The 17,130-nt window shown below is 41.9% G+C and overlaps 1 protein-coding gene across 1 annotated transcript in view; it reads right to left on the reverse strand.

Moving 5' to 3' along the window:
• The window catches only part of LOC137369882 (phosphatidylserine synthase 1-like), a 64,709-nt gene that overhangs the window by 35,462 nt on the left and 12,117 nt on the right, over positions 1-17,130 (reverse strand). Inside the window, exons 6-8 of the mRNA XM_068031550.1 lie at positions 15,460-15,611; positions 6,201-6,342; positions 3,550-3,662 (exon numbers count right to left, since the gene is read on the reverse strand). Coding sequence (XP_067887651.1) covers positions 3,550-3,662; positions 6,201-6,342; positions 15,460-15,611 — 407 coding nt within the window. The remainder of the gene's footprint in view (positions 1-3,549; positions 3,663-6,200; positions 6,343-15,459; positions 15,612-17,130) is intronic.

A 17,130-nucleotide genomic window follows, 5' to 3' on the forward strand; every position in this document is an offset into this window, starting at 1 on the left:
TCCAATGGCCTGCATCATAGGGTCTTAAAAGAGGTAACTATGCAGATATTGGATGTATTGATTTTGATCTTCCAGAATTCCCTAGATGCTAGAACAGTCCCCACAGATTGGAAGTAGCAAATGCAACCCTGCTTTTCAAGAAAGGAGAGAGAAATCAGGCAATTATAGGCCAATTGATATCAATAGCTGGAAATGTTAAAACCTATTATTATTGGCTATCCCTCGCAGTCAGTGAGTCTGAAGATGGCTGATGAGACCAATTCGGGATCTATAGACTCTATGGAACGTAGGGCATTTGTCGTCATGTGGGATGTCTGGTCGTGTATTATTAGTTCGGGTCATGGCTTGTTCTTTTCGCTGCTCTCGCTTTCCCTCTTCATTTTGTCGTTGTTGGGTCTCAAAATGCTGGGATCCTGCCCACAGACTCTGCCTCCATCAGGTTTGGTCCAGGGCGATGGTCTCCCAGGAGTCGATGTCAATGTTGCATTTCTTCATGTTGGCTTTCAGCACATCCGTGAAGCGCTTCTTCTGTCCTCCTGTGGTGCGTCTGCCCTGACTGAGCTGGGAGAAAAAGACCTACTTTGAGAGCCTGGTATGTGACATCCGAATTATACGACCAACCCAACAAAGCTGATAGCGGGTGATCATAGCCGCGATGTTTGTGGCGCCTGCTTGAGAAAGGACACCGATGTTGGTGCACCTGTCCTCCCACTTGATATGCAGGATCTTCCACAGGCAGCGTTGATGAAATGACTCAAGTGCTTTGAGGCGTCTCCTATACATTGTCCATGTTTCAGTCCCATACTGCAAGGTAGGAATCACGACCGCACGGTAGAGCATGAGCTTGGTTTCAGTTTTGATGTTGCGATCTTCAAACACTCACTTCCTCAGGTGGCCAAAGGCTGCATCAGCAGGTTTCAGGTGATACTGGATTTCTTTGTTAATGTCAGCCTTCTGTGAAAGATAACTTCCAAGATACCGGAAGTATTCCACATTTTCCAGGCACTCATCATGAATCCTAATCAATGGGATTTGGAGCTTGCTGACGGGGGACTTTGATCTTCTGAATGTTGAGTGCAAGTCCCATCTTATCATATTCCTCAGTAAATAAGTCAACAATTCTCTGAAGATCCATTCCCGACACAGCACTTACTGCAGTGTCATCAGCGTATTGGACCTCAATGACGGAAATCGGGGTGGTCTTAGGTTTTGATTGGCGTTGCCCGAGATTAAGTAGTTTACTGTCCATTCGATAAATTAGCTGCACTCCAGCAGGGAGTTAAGTCTCTAGTCAAACAGAGCATGGCTGCTAGGATGATCGAAAAAAAGAGGTGGGGTGATGACACAACCTTGTTTAACTCCTATCTGTAATGGATCTGTTGCTAAGGATCACTGCTCGCATATCGTCATGAAGCAGGCGAAGGACGGTGACGAATTTTGGAGGACATCCATACCAACAATGTCTTCCAAAGTGCCTTATGATTTAGAGTCGAAGGTCTTTGTCAAGTCAAAAAATGCTATGTAGAGAGGTTATTGTTGTTCACGACATTTTTCCAATAGTTGGCGAGCTGTGAAAATCATGTTAGCAGTGCCTCATGATGGCCTAAACCCACATTGAGATTCGGGGATTAGCTCTTCAGCAGCTGTAATGAGTCAGTTCAGAAGGGTTCTTGTACATGATCTTTCCTGTAATGGAGAGCAGGGAGATGCCTCTGCAATTTCCACAGTTGGATTTGTCCCCTTTCTTGAAGACTGTCACAATCATGGCATCCTTGAGATCATTCAGGACTACTTCTTCATTCTAGATCTGTAGGATGAGAGCGTGGTGCTATAATGTTAGTTCTTCTCCTCCGTGTTTAAAAGATTTCAGCGGGGCTTCCATCACCTCCTGCCACTTTGTTGTCTTCATTTTGTGATGGCTTTCATCACCTACATAGGCATTGGTGGAGTTCTGACCTCGTCTCTAATTGGATGTTGTGGGATGGAGTTGAAAACACTCTCGTCAACAATGGATTCTTGATTGAAAAGGTCTTCAAAATGCTCCCTCCAACAGGCATTGACAGCTTCCCTTTCCTTTATCAGATCATCCCCATCCTTAGGCATCAAAGAAGCTGGTCCTCGAGTACTTGGGCCATAAATGGTCTTTGTGGCAGTGAAGAATCCATGGATTATATCATTAAGGATGTGGTAACATGGCATTTAGAAAATCACATGATGAGTCAGGGAAATCGTGTTTGACAAATCGATTAGAGTTTTGTGAGGATGTAACTAGTAGGGTGGATAAGGGGGAAAACTAGTGGTTGTAGTGCATTTGGATTTTCAAAAATCATTCAATAAGGTCCCACACAAGTGGTTATTCCACAAAATTAGGACCCATGGCATTGGGGGTAATATATTAGCATGGATTGAGGATTGAACAACAAACAGAAAACAGAGTAGGAACAAACAGGTCATTTCGGACTAGCAGGCTGTAACTAATTGGGTACCACAGGGATATGTGCTTGGACCTCAGCTATTTATAATCTATATCAAAGACTTAGATGAGGAGACTGAGGGTAACATATCCAAGCTTGATGACGATAGAAAATCAAGTGTAAACTGCAAGGAGGATGCAAATAGGCTGCAAAGAATAGGACAGCTTCAGATGAGTGGGCAAGAACATGGCAGATGGATTATAATTTGTGGTAGTGTGTATTCACTATGAAAGGAACAATATAAAAGTAGAATTTTTTTTAAATAGAGGGGGACTGGGAAATTTGGGTGTCCTTGTACATGAATCACAGAAAATTAACATGCAGGTACAGCAAGCTTTAGGAAAGGAAAATGTATGTTATACTCCAATCCCTTTGTAATAAAGGCTAAGAGTAAAGAAGTCTTACTACAATTACATAGGGCCTTAGTGAAGCCATACCTGTACAGTTTTAGTCTCCTTACTTAAGGGAGGATATACTTGCCTTGGAGGGAGTGCAATGAAGGTTCACTAGACTGATTCCTGGAATGACAGGATTGTCCTATGAAGAGAGATTGAGTAGGGTAGGCCTATGTTCTCTAGAATTTAGAAGAATGAGAGGTGAAAAATATAAAATTCTTAAGGAGCTTGACAGGGTAGATGCTGGGAAGAAGTTTCCGCTGGCTGGACAATCTACAACTCGGAGTTACAGTCTCAGAATAAGGTCATTTAGGACTGAGTAAACTTTAGGACCTACTTTTTAAAATGGTGAGACACAAAATGTAGTAAATCAATAAAAGGAACATATATGAGATACAGAATATTTAGAGATTATTGTCAGAGGACAGAATGAGCAAAATAAACAGAGTGAGAAATAAACAAGGAAATGAGAGATGGTGTGTAAAGGTGAATCTGGGAGGCAAAAACGGAAAAGAGGAACAGGAGAGCAAGAGGAAAGGAAAGTGAAAAAGGTGGAAGACAAGTAGAAAGACAGACAGGGGAACAACAAATTTTAGGCAGCAGAAAATAAACCATTTATGCTAAGCAATGCCACAGGAGATCAATAAGTACATTTAAGAAAAGTGATAAAATTGCTTTACCGTACAGTTGGAGCTGTGATCACACCAATGAAGAGAATTCTACCATAACTCAGCACGTGGCCTGCTTGAAACACAAAGATGTGTTTCAAGAAAAAGGTGTTCAGTTCAGTCAACTAAATAAAGAATTAAAGAAAAACAGAACACAGGCTTAATGATCTTAAACAATTCTTCAGTTTTCTTAGCATTATGTAAAAATGTAAATAATTTCATTGTACTACGTGGAGACATTAAAAGAGAGAAAATATTTCACAATAGAAATATACTTGCATGACCTTTGATTATCTACAGGCCAAATTACACAACTTGCTAAAATATTAAATTATAGTGTTCAAGGTTTTCAAATGAAAACTGGTAGATATTCATATAAGCTATCAAATTATATTTTGTTGGAACACAAACAGAATTAATCACGAAAGCAGTTTACATATTCACCTACATCTTTTTAAACCTGTGATCACTAAGTAAAGAATCAATAAAAATGCATGCCGGTGATAGAAATGTAAATCCTTCATCAGCTCTGCACTTATCACTTATAAAAACCAAAAATAAAGTGACACTTGATAAGATCACATCCTTCAGATAGTGCAGAATTATGATATGAACATTCAGTTCCAGTACTATGAATGGGAAATGAAATGTGCTGCAGAGAGGTTTGGCATCCTGGGCATTTAGAGACTTACCATTGAATGTAGTAACTGTGTTGAAAGTTGTGTATGCTTTAAAGTACTTCCTTTCCTTCTCCCCCCGATTTAACATTCAATTTAAATTAGTTCCTACATGCCAAAAGATACTCCAATTATCAGTTCATTGTCCCACCAGTTCAAGGCTCCATATTCAGCAGAGAACTGATGTTAGTCAGAATTCTCAGAGGGAGCAACACCAGGCTCACATACATTGCAGTCCTGAACATCGAACAGGTGTCCAAGCTGGCAAATGTCAGCAGAAATCTCAACTAATTAGAATGCAGAACAGTGCTTTCAAACTACTTTAGGCCAGGCCCCATCTCAAAAATATTTTAATAGCTCTCGTACCACTAGCTGTAGAAGTCGTCTAAAAAAAGGTCTGAGACTTTCACAGTCATCACACACAGACTTTTGCACCACTCTTTCTCTCTCTCTCGCCCTCCTTCACATTTTTTTTCCACTCTTCCCCTTTACTTGTTTTGCTCTCTCCCACTGTGCTCCTTTTTCTCATGTGTTTTCTCTCTTTCCTTGCTCATCCTCCCCTACTTCCTACAGCACTGAGTGCAACATGGGGATAAACAGCAGCGAAGGAACAGCATGAGTGGGACTTCCAATTTCAGGAACAATGGGTACAAGCTAGCAGGCAACAATATGTTTGAGCACTTAGGGAGGAAAGGGAAGTTAGAGGTGAGGAGATAATAAGAAACGATGGACGTTTTTTTTGAGGAGCCGGAGATGACAGTGGTTTTGAAGTGGAGAGAGATGGTGCCCAAGGAACGCGAGTTACTAATAATGACAGCTAGCATAGGTTCCCAGGGAAAACAACAACTGCATGAGAAGAGGATGCTGAGTGGTTGGCAAGTGGACTCTGATTGGTAGAGGCATTGTCATGGAGAATGCACCAGTTTATAATGACTGACAGTTAACTGCCAAGCTTTGTTTGAAATTTAAACCAGGCAGCTTGACTCTGATTAGTCAAGGCATTGCTCTGAGGAATGAACCACGAATGGCTGTCACTTATTCCCCTACATTGGTTATTCTTGCGTATTGTCCTGATGAGTGCAAGACGAAAAGCTTCAACAACATGTCTCAACTTTCAGCAATTCTCAAGTTCTGTACTACAAAACAACTATTAAAATATACACACTTACTTAGAGAGTGAATGTGGGTATACAAGTTTGTAGCCACCATTAAGATGGAAAGAGACTAGAATACAGGTCACAAAACAGACCAACCAAACTACTTACATCAATTGAAAAGGGTTTTCTCATTACCATTCTTCTCTGTTCTACTATGGAATAGCAGTAGGGATATATAGGAATATTGACTGACAAGCTGAGATAAGTGATGTATGTAATTTATGACACAAATGGAGCTAAACAGTCCCACAACCAATGGATCAGGACAAAGCTCTCCCGGCCTACCAAACAGATTCAAAAATGGTAATGCAAGGAAAGCAATGGAGAGGAGGAGTACAGTCCAGGAACATCTTCATCTACTGCCATTGTAGAGATCAGCATGTGTGAGGTACTAACAATCAAGAAAATGCAAAGCATTCATTATAAATTCAAGTCACTCAATATATATTACAGGCATTATATGTTAGTGAGTCACAGGTACCGTTTTCCTTGCATCCTGCTGCTAACCTAGTTACATCATCCCAGGCTTCCATACCAACCAACCAACCCCCCTTATAGTTTTGGAATCACAATAGTACAAAATAAACTGAAACATCAGAACTGCCTGGGTGAAACCCAGCTAGCAGGCAGACCAAATTACAAAAAGTGATTTCAGAAATGCTGCTCTGTAACTAAGGGACTTTCAAATAGCAGGATGTATAATGGATGGCTGATCCACTACCACCCATTTTATGCCCCTGCCAAAGATGAAAGCTTCGTCCAATAAGTCACAGAGGAGCATCTTTATCAGAATGAGAGTTCATGTATGTTTTCCAGGTTTATTTTTTACCTGCCAGATAATTAGGAAGAGGTAAATTCCAGCCACCCTCTGAAAAGAAGATTTTGGGTCAAACCAGCGGACATATGTCCAGCTGGCCGGAGTAAACTGCAGCACTGCTCGTTTCAGCTTTCCACTGGTTGTGTGAATTGCCCTGATAAAGATACATTTTGTTAGTGTAGACATACCACAAACAGAAAGCCCTTCCATTACCCAAAAACAATACATCACAGCTTACTGCAAATCATTCTAAACAAAATCTTCTTACTTGTTGCAATAGTTTTAATAACTGTAATGTGACCAAACTTGCTGGAAAGGTCACAATGAAAACCAAGTGTCGGGGAACATCTAGATTACAACAGAATAAGGTTTGCAATAAAGATTGGGAAGGGTGTAAGTCAACCAAAGTAATGAATTGGAAAAGCTAAGTTAAAGGGGATATGAATGAACTAAAGAAAATATACTGGGAAAAATATTGACAAACAAAGAAATAGAACAGCAATGGGAACCATTTAAAATGGTGATAAAGAGAGATGAGGAAAAATATATTGCACCATAAAAACAAGAACAAGCCAGCCAATGACACACCATGGATGAAGAAACAGATAAGGGCAAAATTGATGTAAGTAGCATGAAGTCCAGCTTGACTGAGTACTACTTCAATAGAGTACTTAACTTGGGGAATTTGGTGAGGGAGGGAATTTAGTGCAGTGAGGGAAGAGGCATGTTCTGGTTTTTCACAAAACAAGGAGCAGTCCGAGTGAGGGAACGGGCAATAGGGAGACCTGGCAGCAAGAGCAGCTGCTAATAAATTGGAACAGGGAAAGAGTGGACCTTTTATGGCGTTGTCCAAAAAAGGCAAGGAGTGATGTCAAATGATAACAGGTCGATGACTGGTTGGTGAGTGAAGGTTTTTTTTTTATTTCTCTCTAAACTAGGGCAGTGGTTTAACCTAGCACCAGAAAACTATAAACTACTGGATTAAATTTAAAGGTTAGATTAATTAATAAAATTACAAATCAGGATAAGTATAACAGTAGGGAGTTAATAAGAGTATTAGCACAAAGCAGATCTAAATGCATTAACTAAATTTACTAGTTTAAACAAGGTACTAACTAGATTTTTAAAAGAGGGAAGAGATTTTTTCTTAGATCATGGATGGGCAGCTGAGTCCTGTTGCTTGCAATTCCTGTGTCATGTGGGAACTTCAGGACATTTCATGTGTCTTGGGGGAATCACATGTGTTGGAAGTGTCTCCAGCTGCTTGAACTTGAGCTCAGGATTTCTGATATTGAGGGGCAGCTGGAGTCACAGCAGAGCATCAGGCAGCAGGAGAGTTTCCTGGATCATACAAGAGATGGTCACCTCACAGGGAGTAAGAGTTCAGGATAGCATATGGGTGGCCATCTGGAAGAGTAGGAAGAGGAAGGAGGTACAGGAGTCTTCAGGCTGTGTGTCACTCTCAAACCTGTACTCAGCTATGGAGATCGCTGGGCATTACGACACCTTGAAGGAGTGCTGTCCAGACCATGGCACCAATGATCAAAGGACTGCACACAAGGGAACAGCAAACAGTAGGAATACAGTCGTTATAGGAGATTCTATAGTTGGGGGCAGACAGGCATTCCTGTAACATCATCGTGAGTCCCACATGGTGTGTTGCGTCCCTGGGTAAAGGACATCATGGAGATAGTGCAGAATATTCTGCAGGGTAAGTCAGAAGTTGTGGTAAATGTCACTAGCAATGACACACAGAGAGCAGGTATTGAGGTTCAGGAGCTAGGGAGGAAGTTAAAAAGCAGGACCACAAAGGCAATAATCTCTGGATTACTCCCAGTGTCACACATTAGTAAGAGTAGAAACAGCAAGATAGCAGAAATCAATGTGTGGCTTGAGGCATGGTGCAGGAGAGAAGGTTTCAGATTCTTGGGACACTTCTGGAGCAGGAGACACTTATTCAAAAGGGGCAGGTGGAACCTCAACACGACTGGAACCAATGTCCTCGTGACGAGGTTCACTAGTGCGGTGGGGGAGGGTTTAAACTAAATTGGCAGGGGGGTTGGGCGTCAGCATACAGAAGTACAAAAGCGGAATAAGGTGCATAAAGGCGTGAGTGTGTTGTATAGTACTGGAGAAGGAAGCAATACCAGATTAGATAGGACCAGACTAAGAAGGATTCTGAAAATACAAAGATAGGTTTACAACACACAAAGTGTGGTGAATAAGATTGGTGAGCTACAAGCACTAATCACCATGTGATGTAGTGGCAATAATGGAAACGTGGCTTAAAATGGTGAGGACGAGGCACTTAATATTCAAGGATACAAAGTGCTCAGAAAAGGTAAGCAATGAAAAAAGGGAAGTGGAGCAGCAGTACTCATTAGGGAAGACACTGTAGTGTTGGAAAGAGAGAATGTCCTTGAGGGCACAAAGACAAGATCCGTTTGGTTAGACTTGAGAAGCAAAAGGGGGGGATGATCATGTGACTGCGAATATTCTATAGGCCTCCAAACAATATGAAAAAGAGAGAGAGAGAGAAACAAAACTGCAGGGAAATCAGAGAAATGCAAGAATTATAGAGTGGTCATATTGGGGTTCTTTGCTCACTCAAATATCAATTGGAATAATGTTACAGTAAAGAGAAATGAAGAGGTGGAATTTCTTAAATATGTTCAAGAGAACTTCCTTGACCAGTTAATGAAGAACATAAGAAATAGGAGAAGGCGTTGAGCGCAAGCCTACTCCACCATTCAGTACAATCATGGCTGATCTTCTGCCTCAACTCCACTTTTACGCCTGGTCCTCATATCCCTTGATTCCCTGAGAGCCCAAAAATCTATCTCAGCCTTAAATATATTCAACGATGGAACATCCACAATCCTATGGGGTAGAGAATTCCAAAGATTCACAATCCTTTGCATGAAGAATTTTCTCCTCATCTCAGTCCTAAATAATCAGCCCTTTATCTTGAGACTGTTTTTTAGATTCCACAACCAGGGGAAACAACCTCTTAATATCTACCCAATCCAGCCTCTTCAGAATCTATTATGTTTCATGAGATCGCCTCATTCTTTTAAACTACAGAGAGTATAGACCCAATTTACTCAGCCTCTCATCATAGGGCAACCCTCTCATCCCAAGAACTAATCTAGTGAATCTTCGCTGTACTGCCTCCAATGCAAGTATATCCTTCCTTAAATATGGACACCAAAACTGCACACAGTATTTCAGGTGTGGTCTCACCAAAGTCCTGTACAACTGTAGCAAGACTTCCTTATTCTTGTATTCCAATCCCCTTGCACTAAAGGCCAACATACCATCTGTCTTCCTAATTGCTTGCTGCGTCTGCATGGTAACTTACTGTGTTCCTTGTATGAGTACACCCAAGTCCCTTTGAACATCAACATTTACAAGTTTCACACCTTTTACGAACATAAATGCGAACTAGGAGCAGGAATAGGCTATGCGGCCCCTCGAGCCTGCTCCGCCATTCTATAAGCTCATGGCCGATCTGTTTGTGGACACAACTCCACTTTCCTGCTAATCCCTCAATATCCTTTAACTCCCTTGTCTGTCAAGAATCTGTCTACCTTTGCCTTAAAAAACATTCAATGGCCTTGGCTCCGCCGCTCTCCGGGGAAGAGAGTTCCACAGACTCGTGACACTCTGATAGAAAAGATTTCTGCTCATCTCTGTCTTAAATGGGAGACCCCTTAGTTTTAGTCTCTCCCACAAGGGGAAACATCCTTTCAACATCCACCCTGTCAAGTCCCCTCAGGATCTTGTATGTTTCAATAAGATCACCTCTCATCCTTCTAAACTCCAATGAATACAGACCCAATCTGTCCTAAGATAACCCTCTCATCTTCGGAATCAGTCGAGTGAACCTTCTCTGAACTGCTTCCAATGCAATTATATCCTTTTTAAGTAAGGAGGCTAAAACTGTACACAATACTCTAGATGCATTTCACCAATGTCCTATACAACTGCAGCAAAACATCTCTACTTTTATATTCCATTCCCCTTGCAATAATAACATTGCATTTACCTTCTTAATCACTTGCTGTACCTGAATACTAACTTTACGGGCTGAATCTCCTGTGCCCGACATGTTGAAAAGAACGGCAGCCTGCATGTCGCGGAGCTGCCGCAATCGTCTGTGCGGCGGCTCATTTAAACAGCTGGGACGGACCACGACTCCCCTGCCGATCACATGGAGGGGGCGGGCTGTCCGTCCCCGGCAATGGCATCAGCTGCCTGTGCGCAGACGCTGATGCCATTTTTAAAGGGCTTTGAGCCCTACTGGGAAATTTAAATATTTAAAGTTAAAGTAAATTAAAAGAAATGCAGATATTTCTTCTGCCCCTCTCCCACCCCCCCACAACAATAAAATTAGTTATTTTCCCTCCCCCCGCCCCCCCAACCCACTTACCTTGTCCACCTGACCTTCACCGCAAATTGCACAAACTTTAAACTCTAACCCTTCTCACCATCCCATGCATCCATGATGTTATTTTGACCCCGTTCCCCCACTTCTGCACCGATAAACCTACTTCTTCCTCCCTCCCCACCAGCGTGGTTCCTCGTTTCCCCGGACAGGGATCCAAAGGCGCAGGAATGCCGGCCACTGGGCCGAAGATCACATCAGGTGGTGATGTATCATTAATGCATTCATTTTAATTTAAATAGGGATCCTGTCGCCGAACGTCGGGGGTGCTGCCACGAGGCCTTGCCGCTGCCAGTAATTTCAGACCAGGCCCTCCCGGTGTCGAGGTATGTGGTGGCCCTCTCCCGGAGGCATCTTCAGGCACCCCAACCTCGGACCCCAACGCATGGGGAGAACAAAATCCTGCCCTTTGTGTTCCGTGTACTAGGACGCTTAGATCCCTCTGCATCTCAGAGTTCTGCAATCTCTCTCCATTTAAATAATATGTTGCTTTACTGTTTTTCTGGCCACAGCGGACAAGTTCACACTTTCGCATATTATACTCCATCTGCCAAATCTTTGCCCACTCGCTTAACCTCTCTATATCTCTTTGCAGACTCCTTATGTCATCTTCACAACTTACTCTCCTACCTATCTTTGTGTCAGCAAATTTAGCAACCATACATTCTGTCCCTTCATCCAAGTCATTGATATAGATTGTAAATAGTTGAGGCCCGAGCGCTGATCCCTGTGGCACTCCACTAGCTACAGCTTGCCAACCTGAAAACAACCCATTTATGCCTACTCTCTGCTTCCATTGTTAATATTTTTTGAGGACTTGTGTGTAAAAGACTGTGGAGAGTATTTCAGGAGATGCTAGACTTGCTTTTTTTAATAAAAAGGGTCACTGGAAGGATACTCGGGACTTTGTTTAAAAACAAACACGAAGTCACATGCCTTAAGCTAAGTCTACAGCAGGAGCCTTGCTGACTATTGGTGTTGTTTACAGAGAAGGGACATGTCTAGAATTTATGGTGGTCAGGAGTTGGTTTCATTGTTGAACTATTTGAATGGGCAGTTGGGGTGTAAGCCTGCTGAGAGGGGCTACTAGGTCATCCTGTTCCACCTCTGAGAAACCCTGAGAATCCAGTGTCAGAACTGGAGAAACTGATGCAGCATTTCTCCTGAGAAGCTCCTGCAAGAGTTTCTCTCGACATTTCCTGAATGAACTGCTTCTGAAGAGATCCCAGTGACCTATCTATCTAGCTATCTAGTGACACCCGTCTAGGTGTACCAGAGCGCCAGAATGAATGTCATCTGGAACATTTCATAACTTATCCTTTTTTCTACAAGAATTCACAAGTATTTGGCCAAAGTATTATTGTTTTTGTAAAATTGATCTCTGCAGAGAAAACTTCTTTATTTTTCCTTCTATGTGCGCGTGTTGGGTTATTTAGAAGGCAATATATTTATACCATCATATTTCAACCTGTGTTAATAAGCTTTGCATCTTTATTGAATGAGTCTTGTTTAATAAGAATTAATAATTTTGTTGTTTATTAAAGAAACCTGCTTGGCAAATTTTTATTCTGAAACTAAAGTATATAATTGGCTGCATCAGTAACTGGGTAAATCATTTAAATATATGTTGTGACCTGTGGAGAAGTGGAACTAGAGAAAGACTCCTCCCGCCTCGGTCCTAACACCTGTTACTTAACCTATCCCCTATCCATGCTAATATGTTACCCCCTTTAAAAAATATTCAGCTTTTCTACTCTTACTACTGGTGAATAACCTCACACTTCCCCACATTATCCTATCTATATGGATGGATCTTTCTTGCTGGTTTTTGTTTTTTTTTTTAAATGGCATGTATTTTTGTTGAACATTTTGAATTATTTCTTTAAATGTTGATTTATCACCATACCTTTTAGTCTATTCACTCCATCAATCTTAGCCAGTTCTCCACTCATACCTGTTTCGTTGGCTTTGTTTAAGTTTAAGATTCTTATTTGAGACTGGAGTATGTCGCTTTCAAAATTAATATAGGATTCAATTGTATGGTCTTCATTTTTTCCGAGCGGATCTTTTTACTATGAGATTACTAATGAACCCTGCCTCATTGCACAGTACCAGATCTAAAATAGCTTTTTCCCTAATTGGTTCCACAATGTGTTGCTCCAGGAAACTTTCACAAAAGCATTCATCTTCCAGACCAGCTTTGCCAATATGATTGGTCCAGTCTATATCAAGACTAATCTACCCCACAATTGTTACATTTTCTTTGTTATAAGCGCCAATATTTCTTGCTTAATGCTCTGTCCAATGGTATAACTACTGTTAGGGGGCCTATAAACTACTCCCGCCAATGTTTTCTACCCTAGTTATTGTAAATCTCCACCCATACTGAGTCAACTTCCTGATCTTCTCAGCCAAAATCCTCTCTCACTAGTGTCCTTAGGTCATCCTTTAATATCAGGACTACCTCTCCTCCTTTTCCATTCTGTCTTTTCAAAATGTCGTGTACCCTGGAATATTTATTTCCCAACCTTGGTCACCTTGTAACCATGCCTCTGTAATGGTGATTAGATCTCAACCATTTACTTCTATTTGTGCCACGTTCATCTATCTTATTATGGATGCTTCACACATTCAGATAAGAGCCTTTAATTTTATTTTTTTACTATTATTTGCATGGACCTCATTTGCTGAAGCGCTATTACCATTAAACTCTCTGTCCCTTCCTGTACCATTCTGCTTGCCATTACCCAAAATGGGTAATCCATTCTATTACCTTGACATTTCTCTTTCGATTTCTAAATCTCCCTTCATCTCAGCATCTCAAACCTATCCCCCCCACAATACTTGTTGTTTAAAGCCCTACCCACATCCCGAGTTATACAATTCACCAGGGCACTGATCCACTCCGGTTAGGTGGAACCTATCCCAATGCAAAAGCTCCCTCTTTGCTGAGTACTGCCAGCACCCCATGAATCCTAACCCATTCTACCCACACTAATGTTTGAGCCACATATTTAATTCTCTAATTTGCTTGACCCTATGCCAATTGGCACATGGCTGAGCTAACAATCCAGAGATTATTACCTTTGAGGTTCGGTATTTTAATTTGGACCCTAACTCCTCAAACTCTTCTCAGCAGAACATAATTCCTAGTTCTACCTATGTCATTGGTTCCGATATGGACCATGACAACTGGATCCTGCCCCAAGTTCGTCTCTAGTCACGAGGAGATGTCCTTCACCCTGGCACGTAACACAAACTTCGGAACTCCTTACTCAAAAGATGTAGTAGAAAAATATCTAGAAACTGAAAATATAATAAAGAGTAGTCAGCATGGATTCCAAAAGGGAAGGTCATGCCTGACCAACTTTATTCAATTATTTGAAGTAACATAAAGGGTAGATAAGAGTAATGAAAAAGCTTTTGATATTACATAATAGATTCATTACGAAGGTCAGAACATGTGGAGTTAGGGGAATAAGTCACAAAATGGACAGCAAGCTGGCTACAAAACAGAAAATACAGGTTAAAGGTAGGTTAGCAAATGGAGTAAAGTGGTGTTTCACAAGAACCAGTACTGGAACCACTCGTTACATGTTTACATTAACAATTTGTATTTCTGAATCGGAAGTGCAATTTCAAGATTTACAAATGAGACCAAACTGAGAGGTACAGTTAACATAGGACTGCAACAAAATACAGGAAGACATTACTAAACTTGCAGAATAGGCATGTAATTAGTAAATGAACTTCAATAAAAATAAGTACACATTTTGGTAGGAAGAATAAGGAGGCCACATACTCCTTGGAAAATAAGAGTCTAAATGCGGTAGAATAGGGCGGCACAGTGGTTAGCACTGCAGTCTCACAGCGCCAGCGACCCGGGTTCGGTTCTGGGTACTGCCTGAGCGGAGTTTGCAACTTCTCCCTGTGACCTCGTGGGTTTCCGCCGGGTGCTCCGGTTTCCTCCCACAGTCAAAGACTTGCAGGTTGATAGGTAAATTGGCCATTGTAAATTGCCCCTAGTGTAGGTAGGTGGTAGGAGAATTGAGGGAAGGTGGGGATGTGGTAGGTAATATGGGATTAATGTAGGATTAGTATAAATGCATGGTTGATGGTCGGCACAGACTCGGTGGGCTGTATCTCTCTATGACTCTAAGAGCAGAGGGATCTGGGGTTACAGGTACACAAATCATTAAAAGTAGCCTTGCAGATTAATAAGGCCTTAAAGACAAAAGCAAACAAAGCACCAAGGTTAATTTCTAGAGGAAAAGAATTGAAAAGCAGAGAAGTTTTGTTCAACTTGTACAGAACCTTGGTTAGAACACACTAGGAGTACCTGGATAGTACTCTTCTCCATGTTATAAGGATATAGAGACAATTGAAAAGGTGCAAAAAAAGATTTGCTAGAATCATACCAGAACTGAGAGGCTGTGACCAGGAGAGATGAAAGGGTTTGATAGGGTAGATGTGGAGAAGATGTTTCCACTTGTGGGCAAAAGTAGAACATGGGGCCATCATTATAAGACAATCACGAATCAATGCAACAGGGAATTCAGGAGAAACGTCTTTACCCAGAGAGGGGTTTGAATGTAGAACTCACAACAAGGTGTAGTTGAGGTGAACAGCACAGATGTTTTTAAGGGGAAGGTTAGTTAAGCACATGAGACAGAAAGGAATAGAAGAATATGTTGATGGGGTAAGATCAAGAAGGGTGGGAGGAGGCTTGTGTGGAATATAAAACACCAGAATGGAACTGTTGGGTCAAATAATATCCTGTAAACACTTTGTAATGTGAAACAAATGACAACTAAGGACACTTACTTAAAACTTCCCCAGTGATAGGTTCTCATTTCTAAGAAGCGACAGACCACCATACCAAGCCAAATGCCACCCCCATTGCAGAGCAGAATGTCAAGAATGATTTGATCCCACCAGCATTCAGCAAAGTTGGGCAACAGATGCATGAAGAACAACTAAAGGAAGACAAAAACATTACATGATTCTATATTATATACATAAAGAACAGAGAAACCAATTTTAATTTATAGCAGTTAAGCAGTTTAAGGTTTTAAGCAATCAAACAGAATACTATAAATATCTCTCACTTACACTGGTTATTTCAAGTGGGTGTGGAAAGAAAGCCTTAAGGGTCACTCAGAGCAGGGTTGGCTATACTTTGCCCTCCCCATCCCTCACTGAAAAGTAACTCAACTGAAACATGGACAACAGCTTAGGTGAATAAATGGGATCTTGCCAGCATTGTCTACATCCTGAGAACCAATTTAAAAACATGTTCCCTGAATACAGTGCTATTCCAGTAGTCAACTCTGTCAGAAAAATTGGATCTATTACAATACAGGATTGCAGATTAATACTTTCTGCAGGTCTAGTAGCAATAGTTCTAACAGAAAATACAAATCCACATAATATTCAGAGAATAGTTCTTGGGTCTTTCACTAAATGTTTGGTGATCAGCTGTAGTGTTGCTGGGGCAATATCTATTGAACAGCTGCTCCTGTAATTGACCTGTAAACACAATGGTTACTACAGCCCAAACAAACAAATTTCTCTGCAGCACCTGTGGAAGAGCCTGTCACTCCAGAATTGGCCTTTATAGCCACTCCAGGCGCTGCTTCACAAACCACTGACCACCTCCAGGCGCGTATCCATTGTCTCTCGAGATAAGGAGGCCCAAAAGAAAGAAAAAAAGAAAGAACTACAGCCCACACTGCACTATGCACTTCTCCTACCTCAATGTTAACTAGCACGCAATTGAGTGCAAACTGTATTCTAGGAGCTAAACTAAAAAGGGGTTTCAGAAATGCTGCACACTGCCTCTTATATGTCCTATGTTTTTAAAAACAGATTATCTCCTGACAACGCAGAGCATGCGTAGAGCGATCACCTATGTCATCAGTGCGTCTGAACATTTGGCAGCTTGCCAGAATGAATCCACGCAGGCGCGCAGCAACATCACCACATAATGACCTCAGTCATAATGAGGTCCGAGTGTTGCCTCACACCTCAGCGGCCACGATCGCCGCCTCTGTCCCCCACAACAGTACCTCACTCCCTCCCGATCACTGCCTCAAGCGCCGTTTCTCTTTCCCACTCCCTTCCTCAATCGCCACTTCTCCTCCCCATTCCATCCTGCCGCTCCCGCTCCATCCTGCCCTGCTGTGCTTCCCTCCCCTTCCGCCCACTGGCCGGGTTGCTTCTCCAGGTGGTGAGCAGTCGCAAACGGAAGACAACGGTGGGATGGAGCAGCAGGATAGAACAGCGAGCAGGCAGGCGCCAGAGGCAGTGGGGAGGAGAAGTGGCAATCGCGGGAGGGAACGGAGAACTGTTGGGGCTGTTGGAGGCGGGGACAGTACTTCACCACCTAATGGTTGCATTGTCAGCAAATGCAGCCTCTTAAAAACGAACGATTTGAAAATTCATGTGGATTTTCTTCTTTTTTTTAAAAAAATTCATGCCAGATCTCATTTCCAC

Source organism: Heterodontus francisci, chromosome 5, assembly GCF_036365525.1.
Source record: "Heterodontus francisci isolate sHetFra1 chromosome 5, sHetFra1.hap1, whole genome shotgun sequence".
In the NCBI taxonomy this organism is placed as follows: domain Eukaryota; kingdom Metazoa; phylum Chordata; class Chondrichthyes; order Heterodontiformes; family Heterodontidae; genus Heterodontus; species Heterodontus francisci.